The following is a 12,124-nucleotide window of genomic DNA, read 5'->3' on the forward strand; positions in this document are numbered from 1 at the left end:
TTCCTGCCCCAAAATAGTCCTGTGTAAAGCCATTTTGTCTCCTGTTTCCACAGCTCCAGTACCAGGTCAAGGTGGGCAGGAAGCCTTATACTGTTAAGGCTACCAGTCTACCCAGGCCAGTTTTGTCTACTCTGACTGGCAATGGCTCTTCAGAGTCTCGGGCAGATGTCTTTCACATCACCTATTCCTGATCCTTTTAAACTGGAGATACCATGCCTGGAACATGCCAAGCAGATGCTCTGTCACTGAGCCACAGCCTCACCTGAGGAGGCTAGGACTGGGCAGCACCTCCTCAAGGGCCAGATTTGACCCCAAGCTGCCAAATATTATTCTAAGCTTTGAGGCATGCAGATATCATAATACGCCAGCTTGTAAAGAAACCTTTTTTACACTTAACTGACCAGTACTGAAAAACACCAAACTGTAACTCATGCTTCTTTTACCTGTTATTTGCCAAATTTTCTAGACAGCCTTCAATGAATCTCATTCGAATCTGTCTATCGGTAAACCAACACACTAATGAACACAGAAGCTTCTCTGCTTCATTTATCAAACCTTCAGAGAGATGAATCTAAAAAAAGTAAGAGAAAAGTTATTGATAATTATTACTACATTTTCTTTGACAAATACGCTTGTGCAATATTTCACTTACTGCATCTTCATCCTGGACCAGATCCCATAAAAGAGTATTTCCCTTCTTACAAACATTATCCAAGTTAATATCTGTCACTGCGTTGCTGTTGTACTGGTGCTTATGAACTGCTGGCCCTGAGCAAAAGACAGGTGTTATTAAAATTATGGAAGTGTATCCTGATTTGAATGGACTTTGTTCATGTACAGCTGTTGTTAATAGCTAAACATACACATCCCCTACAAATTGAAACAATTGACTCATTAAAACCATTTGTGAGGCAGGGGGTACAAACACATGCAGTCAATAAACGTATTAAAGGATCATTTGTGATTTCCTCATCACTTATGGTACAAAACCCACAAAAACTTCCTTCTTTGCATAACACTACAGTTTTTAACATCACCCCACTTAGCCATTAGCTTAGATCAACACACTGTCTTCTGCTAGTGGTCCCATCCTTTCAGGAGATACACCTGGTTGACTTCTGTGTGTTCTGACCACTTTTCTGTAGGTATACAGAAACTACCCTCTGGGGTAGTTTGTCAGTTGAGACATATAGGGCATCTAGACATCTCCTCTGGCAAGATTCAGGAACTTACGTAAACCCACTCTGCTCCAGCAAGCCTTGGGAGCTCGCTTGGCATTTTGTTAGCTTTTACAGCCAAGATGGGCAATCCTAGAGTTTTCCTGCTCAGCTTATTAAGAATATGTGATTAACAGCATTAAGGGAGGGCACTATTTCTATATCTTTGAGGACTCTCTTTTTTGTGGTGTGGGATGAAGGTACCATGGTGTGATTATTTTATGGAATACTGTGGCTTACAATGAACAACCACCATTTGATTGGCATGATTTTGAAGAAGCATAATTATATTTTAAAAAATTAAACTCCTGCTGTATGACCAATTCAAATGCACAAAGCAGGCCTTCCTATCTCTAAAGAAAGTATCAGATCAAGACCCAATTTTGTGCTTGAAAATCTGATGATAATAATAATTATAATAATTGCACAAGAACTACACATTTGCCTGAAAAAAATCTATCAGAAAAGTTATCTAGTTAGGATGTGAACTAGCTCACAAGCAGAGCAGACGTCAATTTTGAAAAGCTGTGTGTGATTCAATTAAAAATCATCATCCCAATCTAGTGCCTGTGTTTGCTGTGACAGATACAGAGTTCCATATATGTTTAGACTTCCCTATCGACCAGAAGAGATAGCTTTGAACATTTACTTGTGCACTTTACATAGGCACTCTCCACCGAAATGAATGGATACATCCCTGCTGGTGACAGAGCTGCGTGGGCACCTGGGGTTCCTGTGTCCCCAAAGATCAGTGGATGAGATCATATGGCTGCTATCGAGTTTCATTGGTACTCAGGGGCCTGGAACCATGGGCTCAACTGCAGCTGCCATCACCCATGAAATGCTGCAGAGCTCCCACTGAATGTTCATTCTCCCACTGAACGTTCATTCAGTTTGGGATCCTTTACTAAGTCTACAACAAATTGGAGGAAACAGTAAAGGGTCCTCTTACTTGACATAATCCTGACCCAAAAGGGCAGCTTCTTAATGAGCCTCTTTTCTGTTGATCCAAACCAGAAGAAATAGGCCTCTAAAAATTAAAACTCCCAGAATGGCATACGCACAACAGAGTGCAACCCAGGTTTTACAGGGCATCTGATTTTTAGAGAATTACAGTTTGATCCTACCCCAGATTTCACCTGCTAATCCAAGCAGAGTCTTGTTAAAAAACAACAGTGACACAGTTTTTAGGCAAGCACGGTAGACTGCTCTCAATTTGCTTTTAGCAATACAAGAACAATCTTGTGTTTTACATTTTCCAACGTAATTTTGCCTTTCGAGATTTATGTCGAGGAGTTAGACACTAGAAGCAACTTTTCCTCCAAAAAGATCTGGAAATGAAATTTCTATCAGAAAAAGAGGGGGGAGGGCATAATTCTTCCAGGAAAAAAGAGCAATCCATGGTTATTCTGGGGAAAGACTTGGATCCATTCAAACACTAGCAGGCGCTTCCAGGAAGCTTTACTGATTGGAAGCTATAAGAGATTTCTTACAGCTGGGTTACACCACAGATAGCAGAGTATCCAAGAATCAGTCAAATCCTTCTACAGCCCCAACCACATTCGAGATATAAAGGTGAAGATTGGATACAATATAAAGACATGTTAAAAAAGGAGGGAAATTTGTTTGTTTTGAAAATGGAAGAAGAAACTGTGTTTAAATATGGGTGGTTTGAATATAGACAGATAAATGACTTATTTAAAAGAGATAAAAAACTTTTGGCTTTAGAGAAAAAAATAATGAGATTGAGGTAGCTTGGTTTGAAGGGGAGAAAAAATGTATTTCAAAGCTGTATAAAGTGTTGTTAAAGTGGTATACTGAAGAAGAAACAGTTAAGGAACAGATGATAAAGTGGGCAATAAACATGAATACTAGGAAGTAACTATAGAGACTTGGGAGTATTTATGGAAGAACACACTAAAAATATCAACATGTAATAGTTTTAAAGAAAATTGTTACAAAATGATGTATAGGTGGTATATGACGCCGAAAAAGATTGCCAATATGAACACTAATATGTCAAACAAGTGTTGGAAGTGTAAAAAGGGGGAGGGTTCCTTTTATCATATGTGGTGGACATTTGAAAAAGCAAAAACATTTTGGAGCCAAATTGATTTAGAGATGGGAAAGATTGTTAAATATACTTTTGGGATTGAAAATGGAAGAACGCAGCCAAAAGGACTTTGATGTGGTATATGTTGACAACAGCCAGACTGACTTCTGCTCAACATTGGAAACAAGAAGAAGTACCGAAAATTGAAGATTGGATTAAGAAACTGTTTGCAGTTGAAATGGACAAAATGACAAGGAAATTGAATAACATGGAAGCAGAAGAGTTTTTTAATGACTGGAAAGAGTTAAAAGAGTATTTAGAGAAGCATTGGGAAGTCAAAGGCAATTTATTCTGCTTTGATAATTATTGAATACAGAACTTTTTAGAGCCTTTCTGAGTTATGATAAGTAAAGAAATAATTGTGATAATGAAATAAGAGTTACCTAGTGAACTATAAGAAAAAATGTAATGGAAACAATAAGAAACTAGAAGGGAGTAAACAGGAGGTTGGAGAAATTAGAAGTAAATGTGCAGGAGGTCGGAGCATTGTGGGAAACCGCATACAAGGGAGGGGGAAAGGGAGGGGGGATGGATGTAACAGGGATAAATTTAGAAAAGTTAATGTTGATTATGAATGTTTATATCCTAAATAAAATTTGTTACAAAAAAAATCCTTCTACAGCCCCAATTATTCATTCTCTGCCTTTATAAAGACTAGCCTAGTTCCTTACAGGCTTTAGAACTCTGGTGTACTTTCTACTATTGTAGCCTCAGAGAAATTTTTTTTAAAGTTCAACAGCAATAATTGTCAAAGGCAGCTGGCTTTCTCCTGTTTATGGCTCCCCCCCCATATTTTTAAAATAAATGCACAGTTTAAATAAAGCTTTTGAGGAAGATTGTGGGGTGGCACATGTTTTTACTGACCCTGCATCTGTGCTTTCAACAACAGTATGACACAAAGATACTGAGCAAGTGGAACATGTTGGGGGAAAACTCTATCAAATCTCTGTATGTCAGCTGCTGATAAAGGATTAAGACCAATAAAAAGCTGGAAAACCTACAAACGTGAGAACATATACAGACAAGTCCACTTCTTAGTTATAGGGGGCAATGAGCGCAAACTCTTCCTTAGCTATGACTGGGGCAACACAGCTTTGTTCTTCTCTTTCCCAGCCCTTACCTTGGCTGAGATGTTCATGGTAAATGGAGGCAAGATTTGGAAGGTGCTGCTGGAGGTGAGATGTTAGTTCAGCATGTGAATTGATTTGTACAAGTTCTTCTTCACAGCCAGATTCCTCCCCATCAAAATCTGCCATATTTTTCTCCGATTTTGCACTGACTTGGGAACTGCTACAACTGACATCATCAGCACTTAGCATGTCATCAACCATGTGTCTGTAAGATACAGGCAAGGGAGGGAGATTTATATTGCTCAGAAACTGGGAAACGTCTTTGTGGATCACAACACAACAAAGGTGTTTTATGAAACAACCAAGTACTATGGTTTGTGACCAGGTGGAAAAAACCATAGTGCATAAAATCAAAACTATGGGAATTGACTTGGATTCTCTGTATAACTGCAGTGAAACAGCTATTTTGCAGGTGGTGCGGAGGAGGATTTGGGATATGGAAGCCCAAATAATTAATGCCGGCAGTTCTGGAGTCTGTTCTCCACGATTCCTTGACCTTCCCCCCCCCCCCCCCCAAACACCCCCACGCCTTTCTGGCTGTTGTTTCAGGCAGATATAGGGGTATCCCCTATAGGGATAGAACCTGCAATTGTCTCTATAGTGAACCTGATTTGGTTGCTCATATCCTTCTACACTGTCCCCAATACTCTACCATGTGTAGCTATTTGATCAGTCCCCACTTACCTTCCACAAGGAATTTGACTGACAATGATCTTAAAATTCTATTGTCTGATAAGTTCTTGGCAATTACCCTGTCTGTTGCTGAATTCTTAGCTTATGTTTGGAAGCTAAGGGTAAGGGCGCATAAGTCTTAATCCTCCTTGTGCTCATTTGGATTGTTATATTTTTTAACTGAGTTCACTATTCTTGAGAAGTTTAAAAATGTTCCTTTTGGTGTAACTTGATGTAACTTGTTATGATCTATTAATTTGTTCATTTATTTGTTCCATTGCCTTCCTTACTGTTCCTGTGTTATGCCAATAAAGGTCTATGTATATGTATGTAACAACCAAGTATGCTTTGAGCACTCTTCATAACAGTCAAATCTATAAGCACATCTATAAGCATGAAGTCTAGCTTATAGCTGCAATAATTCTGTATTTTTTGTTAAAAAAAAGATGTGAGAAGCGAGTAAGCCTGTTTAGCTCATTTACTACTGCAAACTGTAACCTGTCCTTACATTATACCTTATTCTCACAAACTTTGTTAAGCTTTGTACAAATTACTCTCCAACAATAACAGTATGCTTTTGGGGGGGGGGGGGGTATCGCGCAATCATAGAGAAATCACATTTGGGCACCTAAACATTAAAATGCTAAACGATGTTAACATTATTAATTGCACATATTTTCTACCTCCAATAGCTAAAATTCAGGAAGCTTTGTATATCAACTGGAACTAGTAACAACTGGCACATCACATATGAATGGACTTTAGTCAGATACGCATATGATACATTGTCCAATCACCAAGAGTTTATTGAATATGTCCTAAGAATGAACAAGAAAAGCATGGTACAATAATATATGCAGGTCAAACAGCTTTTCTAGGCGCAAAATTGCATTGCCTTGGAAAAAATCACAGAGCACACACAGAGTCCTGCAAATAACTTACCCTTCGTGATGATGATGATGGTGATGGTGGTGGTGATGGTGGTGGTGATGGTGATGCTGTGGCCCAATAAACTGTCGGCAGTTGAATAATTCATTTCCAATAGCTTCTCCAAGGAAGTCCCCTGTATGTGTTATACAAGAATCTTGAGAGCCTTGTGATATATGTGCTGTGCTCATTTCCCCTGTCATATCGTGTTCTGTATCCTCTGCATGTGAGCAAGGGTCTAGCATCCTAATTCTATTATCCACTGGTGGCACAGATTCAGTATTAAAAACATGGTCCTTTCCTGTGCCATTGCTTACACCACTCCTTTCTGCTGCTCCCTGTGAATCCCCCAAACAAATCCCCGACTGAGATTCCATTTTTCTGCTTCGTAGCTCTGTGCCCCGGCCATTTTTCTGGGAATTATGACCTCTGTCTTCATCTTCCTCCTCTTCCTCTTCTTTGAGCGCTTCAATGTCTGCAATGTCTTCTGACTGCACCTCACTGCCAGGACTTCCTGCAGACTGGCTTGCGTGGCTGGAGTTTGCCTCATTGCTGGATCCATCACTATGGCCACTGCTGCTACCTGGCCCACTGCTGCCATCTTCACCACTGTTTGCTGTCTCATCAGAGCTTCCCTGCATAGATTCCTACAATCATTTTAAAAAACACAATTAGATGGACTGTACTTCTGCCTTTAACAGGTGTTCAAAAAGTCACTTCTAAAAAAAAGTCAGCTTTTACAGATCATATCTATTGCTACTAATAATAAAAGTTTATAAAATTAATCTAAACCTCAACTTGTATCTTATATTTTGTTTTACTAATAATAAACATATTAAGATTTAAAGTAACATGAGTTGGGCTTTACAAATCATTCTTGCCTTTCCCCCAGCTGCCCACTGTGACTCCCCAAAAGCTTAGCTTAGTGTGCACAACATGCACACTATGCCTATGTACACACAGGACAGCATAACCTGGAATCTATTTCAGCACCTATAAAACCAAAACAGTCATCTATAAAAAAACGCACTGTCCTTTGGACTATAGAGAAAAAATGCAAGGAAAGTTCAGCAGCACATGGGGAAATCTCCAAAGCTGGAAAGGGGACGAGTTGGATTTTCAGTCGTCAGAACAGGGGATTTCAGTTGTCATCCTCCCCAGTTATCTGAGCAGTATTGACAATTCTTTGTTAGTGGGGTAAAGAACATGGTTAATCTGTTCTACCTCTGAGGTGGAGGACATCTTGGTGCGTGATTCCCACCCTCCTATCAGGGAGGCAGGAACTAGATTTTTCCTCTTCCTGTCTGCTGTGGGAGTCACCTGCCTCTTCAGTTCTGTTCATGCCTCAACAGGGAGAGCTGTTCTTTAGTAGGCTTAGCCTTCTGTTGTCCTCTTTAGTCTTTATTCCTCTTCTTTCCTCAGCTACTACTATTACTTACCTTCTACTTCTCTATCTCCTATCCCTGTCTTATTATCTGAGTCTCCCTCTGTCCTTTCCCTCACCTTCAAAGACTTATTCAACATGTGAGACTCAGCAAACTGTGGTGGTCATTCTGGGTCCACCACAAACGGCTGCAGCCAGAAAACTCCTAATGGCATCAAAGGAGCCCACAGATGGGATTCCTCTCACAGCCATTGCTGTATGGCAGAAGACAGCAGGAGCTGACATACCTGATTTTCGTCTTGCGCGAGCTACCCTGACGAACTGGCCATCATGGCGGCTTGAAAACGCACAAAAGAGTGCCGCCTTCTAAAGCCCACCTTGGAATCAAGGGCCTGCTCCAACCCAACAGCTTCAAGTGGCAGCCATTTAAACACTACAATTTGTAAAACACTACAAAATGAACTTGTATGATTCAGCTGACATTGCCTTTGGCACGAGAATATCGTGACACATAATCTCCATTGAAGATAATGACCCACCCAAATGGCGGGAACACTGCTTTGGGAGGTCCCACCAAGATGTCCTCTGCCTCAGAGGTAGAACAGATAATTGGGTAATTACCGTGAAGGGTCCTTTTCCTCTGAGGAAAGGAGGACATCTTATCCCTCCCAAAGTCATCGTCAAAGCAAGCCATCTTCAGTGTATATACTTTGACTTTCTTGTGGTTTCTCTTTACTTACCTGAATTCTCCTGGTTATCTGTTCTTGTTCCTTAAGTCTGATGTTACTGCTTTTCAGAGTTACCAGAACTGAAGAGGCGGGTGACTCCCACGGAAGACAGGAAGAGGAAAAATCTAGTTCCTGCCTCCCTGATAGGAGGGTGGGAATCACCCACCAAGATGTCCTCCTTTTCTCAGAGAAGGACTGTTTGTTTGATAAATCCAACTTGCCTTTTAAAACTGCCATGATAACCATCGGGGACAAAAAAAACCCTGTTAATGTTACCTCTGTATCCGAAAGCCGCTGCTGGACATGTTTAGTTCTGCTAATCAGCTGCTCTTCCATTTCAATGTCACTTCCTCCACTCTGATGAGTATCACTGTTGTCACTGCTTTGAGGACTTGCTGCAGGTGACCCTGTTACAAGTACTTTTCAAGTTACTCCAACAGAATTCCAACATACAGCTTGTGTGGAACTCTTCAGCACAGTCAATTTCATAATTCTTGCCAACAGTTAAGTATACCATTGCTCTAGTACCTCAGACCTATTTTGTTTTTCTCTAACTTAGCTTATCCTCTACTTGGCAGGTGCCAAGTATGATGCTCATTAAGCCCCCTGGACTGTTGTACTAAGCAGGACTGAATACAATTGTTTATTTAAGGCCTTTTTCCAGGGAGAAGACCATTTCACAGTACCAGTGCTGCAGCACACAAAGGTGTCCCTTACAGGATGGTACCTGAAACAAGCCTTTACCAGAATGAAGCTGTCACACAGGCGTATTGGGGGAGGGGCACGACTTGCAGATAATAAATATATACATTTGTCTAAACAGCATGAGGATACATTTGTGAAGACAAACCTGTCCAGCTACTGAGACAGACATCATGCTCTGGGTGTTCCCACCTTTTGAGGTCAGCTAGTTTCCACTGCTGTGACACCTCATCTGTGAAATTTTCTGCTTACATTTATTTGCCTGGAACTTTCTCTTCTGAATTTAGGTACCAGGCAAAGATGGTTTCTTTTCCCCCAGCCTCTGATAATAGATAACTGTGGGGGACTTTAAAAAAAACAATTCTATGCTCTTGCTCATTTTTTAGCTGTGGCTATTGTTACTGCTAGTACTGCTGTCTGACTGATTCCTGTTGCTATTTTAAAATTAAATCTAATTCGTAGTATTTGGATTCATGGTATTTTTTATGGAAATCCCTCTGCTGAAAGGCAGGACCATAAATTGTATTAAAATATTTAGTTCATTAAAACAAGAACATAAAAAAGCCCTGCTGGATCAGACCTCTGGTCCATCTGGTCCAGCACCCTGTCCCACACAGTGGCCATCCTGTTCCTCTAGTGCAGAGAGGCCTTCCCATGGTGTTGCTTCCTGGCGCTGGTATTCAGAGGTTTACTGCCTCTGAATGTGGAGCCCCCCTTTAGTCACCAGAGCCAGTAAACACTGATAAAACTATCCTTCATTAATCTATCTCATCTCCATTTAAAGTAGTCTGGGCCCGTGACCATCACTACATTCTCTGGCACGAAGTTCCACAATGTAATTACTCATTGTGTAAAGGGTATTTCCTTTTGTCTGTCCTGAATCCACTGCCTATCAAAGTTCACTGGATGCCCTCAAGTTCTAGTATTGCAGGACAGGGAGAAAAAGTTCTCTTTGTCCACTTTCACTACCCCACCTGTAATTTTATAAACCTCTATCATGTCTCCCATTAGTAATCTCTTTTCTAAACTGGAAAGTCCCAGATTCTTCAGCCTTTCCTGATAGGAAAGGTGCTTTAACCCCCTAATCCTGTTGGTTTCCCTCCTTTGTGCCTTTTCCAGTTTTGCAGTGCCCTTTTTGAGCCATGGTGACCAAAACTGCACACAGTATTCCAAACGAGATCACACCACAAAACTATATGGGGAACTATACAGTCCCTTTCCTAATAATTCCTAGCACAGAGTTTGCCTTTTTTACTGCTGCAGCATACTGGGTTGATACTTCCATTCAGCTATACGCTATGACCCCAACTGCACAAGCTTTCTTTCTTTCAACTGCTGCCTAAGAGAACAGTTGTACAAAGCAAGACCGTGTAAAAGTTCTGCCCTAGAGACTGATCATGACATCAAGGTTGAAAGTAATGCCATACGGTTTTCTGCAACAACTTACATGGCGATGGAGCTGCTCTTCGGAGCTCTTCTTCCTCTGAAGAGAAAGGGAGAAAAAAGGGGAACCAGTCTAAGGGATACATCATATAATCACTATGACTGACAGAAAACTGTCCCCCTCATGGCAAATCCCCGGTCATTCTCAGACAAAGCAGGGGGTCTCTACATACTCAAGGAAAAACACAGGTATACAAAAAAGATGACTTTGTAAATTCACACACACAGAGATAAAAGAAACACTAAAAAGCTTGATGACTAAATATGTTTTAAAGGAGAGTGAATATTGAGAATAATTAAATGTCATTAAGAGGAAGAAGAGAAGCAGGTGAGGGAGAACCCAGCCTATTGAAGCCCTGGAGAGTATTCAGAAGGTTTAAGGTGAAGATTTTGGGAGGTGGGATTCATCCCCCCTCCTGCAATCTCTCACGGGGCTCCAGCTTGTATATTTATATTTTTACAGTAGTACAGCAAGGTAATGGTTAGGAAATCTCTAGCTACTGTATGTTCTTATTTGGGGGGAGGGTTACATGGATCTCATTAGGGTGTTCCAGGCTTGAATCACAACCACCATCGGCAGAGTGAAGCTGGCAGCATAAGACTTTCCCTGCTTCCCTTTTCCTGTTGCAGCCCTCTGAATTTCTGCTCCTGGAGGTCAAGGGACCCTCAGGAACATGGGAAGGGGAGAGAATTAGCAAAAATTACCACTCCTCCTCCACCAATTGAAGCATCCTTCCACGAGCAGAACAGCAGATTTGAATCTGACTCAGTAACTGCCACTAAAATTAACTCAGCTTTGCACAGGAAGAAACTATGCTTCTGTTATACCCAGCTGTGAACTCCATGAACAACACTGACTGCTACCATCTTTTCAGATTGATGCAATATGAACAAATTCATTTGCAGCTTGCTTCTTTTTAGAAAAGGAAGGTGCTAACCTAAAAAAATGCCTCTCTTTAAAAAGGCAAAACAAGTCTATAACTGTTATGTTTTCCTTCTACCTGATTATGCTAAGTAATCAGCAAGTCAAAATTCTGCTCAAAAAAACCCCCACCCTCAGTAATTATTCCCCAAAATCAGTACAAACAGCAATCCTGTAGTAATAAAAAAAAATCAAGCCAAACTTCAAGAGTACTTGGGAGCTATTTATAAAACCCATTAAGCAAACATACTTACCTTTCTTATTCCCCATTGGTAGGTTTGTACTGAGCAAAGATGCAAATGAGCTCTGCTTTGATAACTGAGCCTTAGCTGCTAGCGCATTATTCCACAGTGCTTTAATGAGCATGGATGCCAAATATAAAGTCTGCAAACAAAAGCAGATGTTGGTAGTCCACAAGAAAACTGAATTTATTACTTCTGTCATTCCATGTGTATGTGTAAACCTCACACATAAAATTCTGGTTTTATACAAAGCTAGGTTGTTTTGAGCACTGGAACTGCACAACACAAATTCTTGCAGCAGACCTATGTTTATATTTCTACCACAGAAAAAGAGAGAGAGAATGAATGAATGTATACACAGGCCACCTGAAATGAAAGTGCACACAGGTCACATGACTACTGTAGTGTCCATGAGAGCCAGTTTGGTGTCGTGGTTAAGAGCGCGGAAAACCAGGTTTGATTCCCCACTCCTCCACATGCAGTGGCTGGTGTGACCTTGGGTCAGTCTTAAGTTCTTTCAGAGCTGTTCTCTCAAGGGCAGTTCTCAAGAGAGCTCTCTCAGCCCCACCTAGCTCACAGGGTGTCTGTTGTGGGGAGGGGAAGGGATTGTAAGGTGCTCTGAGACTCCTTCAGATAGTGAAGGG

At 40.9% G+C, this 12,124-nt stretch overlaps 1 protein-coding gene across 1 annotated transcript in view; it reads right to left on the minus strand.

Moving 5' to 3' along the window:
• The window catches only part of USP34 (ubiquitin specific peptidase 34), a 132,353-nt gene that overhangs the window by 77,516 nt on the left and 42,713 nt on the right, over nucleotides 1-12,124 (minus strand). Inside the window, exons 12-18 of the mRNA XM_015425498.1 lie at nucleotides 11,493-11,622; nucleotides 10,321-10,356; nucleotides 8,448-8,578; nucleotides 6,075-6,706; nucleotides 4,451-4,665; nucleotides 653-768; nucleotides 444-571 (exon numbers count right to left, since the gene is read on the minus strand). Of these exons, the coding sequence (XP_015280984.1) occupies nucleotides 444-571; nucleotides 653-768; nucleotides 4,451-4,665; nucleotides 6,075-6,706; nucleotides 8,448-8,578; nucleotides 10,321-10,356; nucleotides 11,493-11,622 (1,388 nt within the window). The remainder of the gene's footprint in view (nucleotides 1-443; nucleotides 572-652; nucleotides 769-4,450; nucleotides 4,666-6,074; nucleotides 6,707-8,447; nucleotides 8,579-10,320; nucleotides 10,357-11,492; nucleotides 11,623-12,124) is intronic.

Source organism: Gekko japonicus, unplaced genomic scaffold (assembly GCF_001447785.1).
Source record: "Gekko japonicus isolate JY-2015 unplaced genomic scaffold, Gekko_japonicus_V1.1 scaffold480, whole genome shotgun sequence".
Taxonomy (NCBI): Eukaryota; Metazoa; Chordata; class Lepidosauria; order Squamata; family Gekkonidae; genus Gekko; species Gekko japonicus.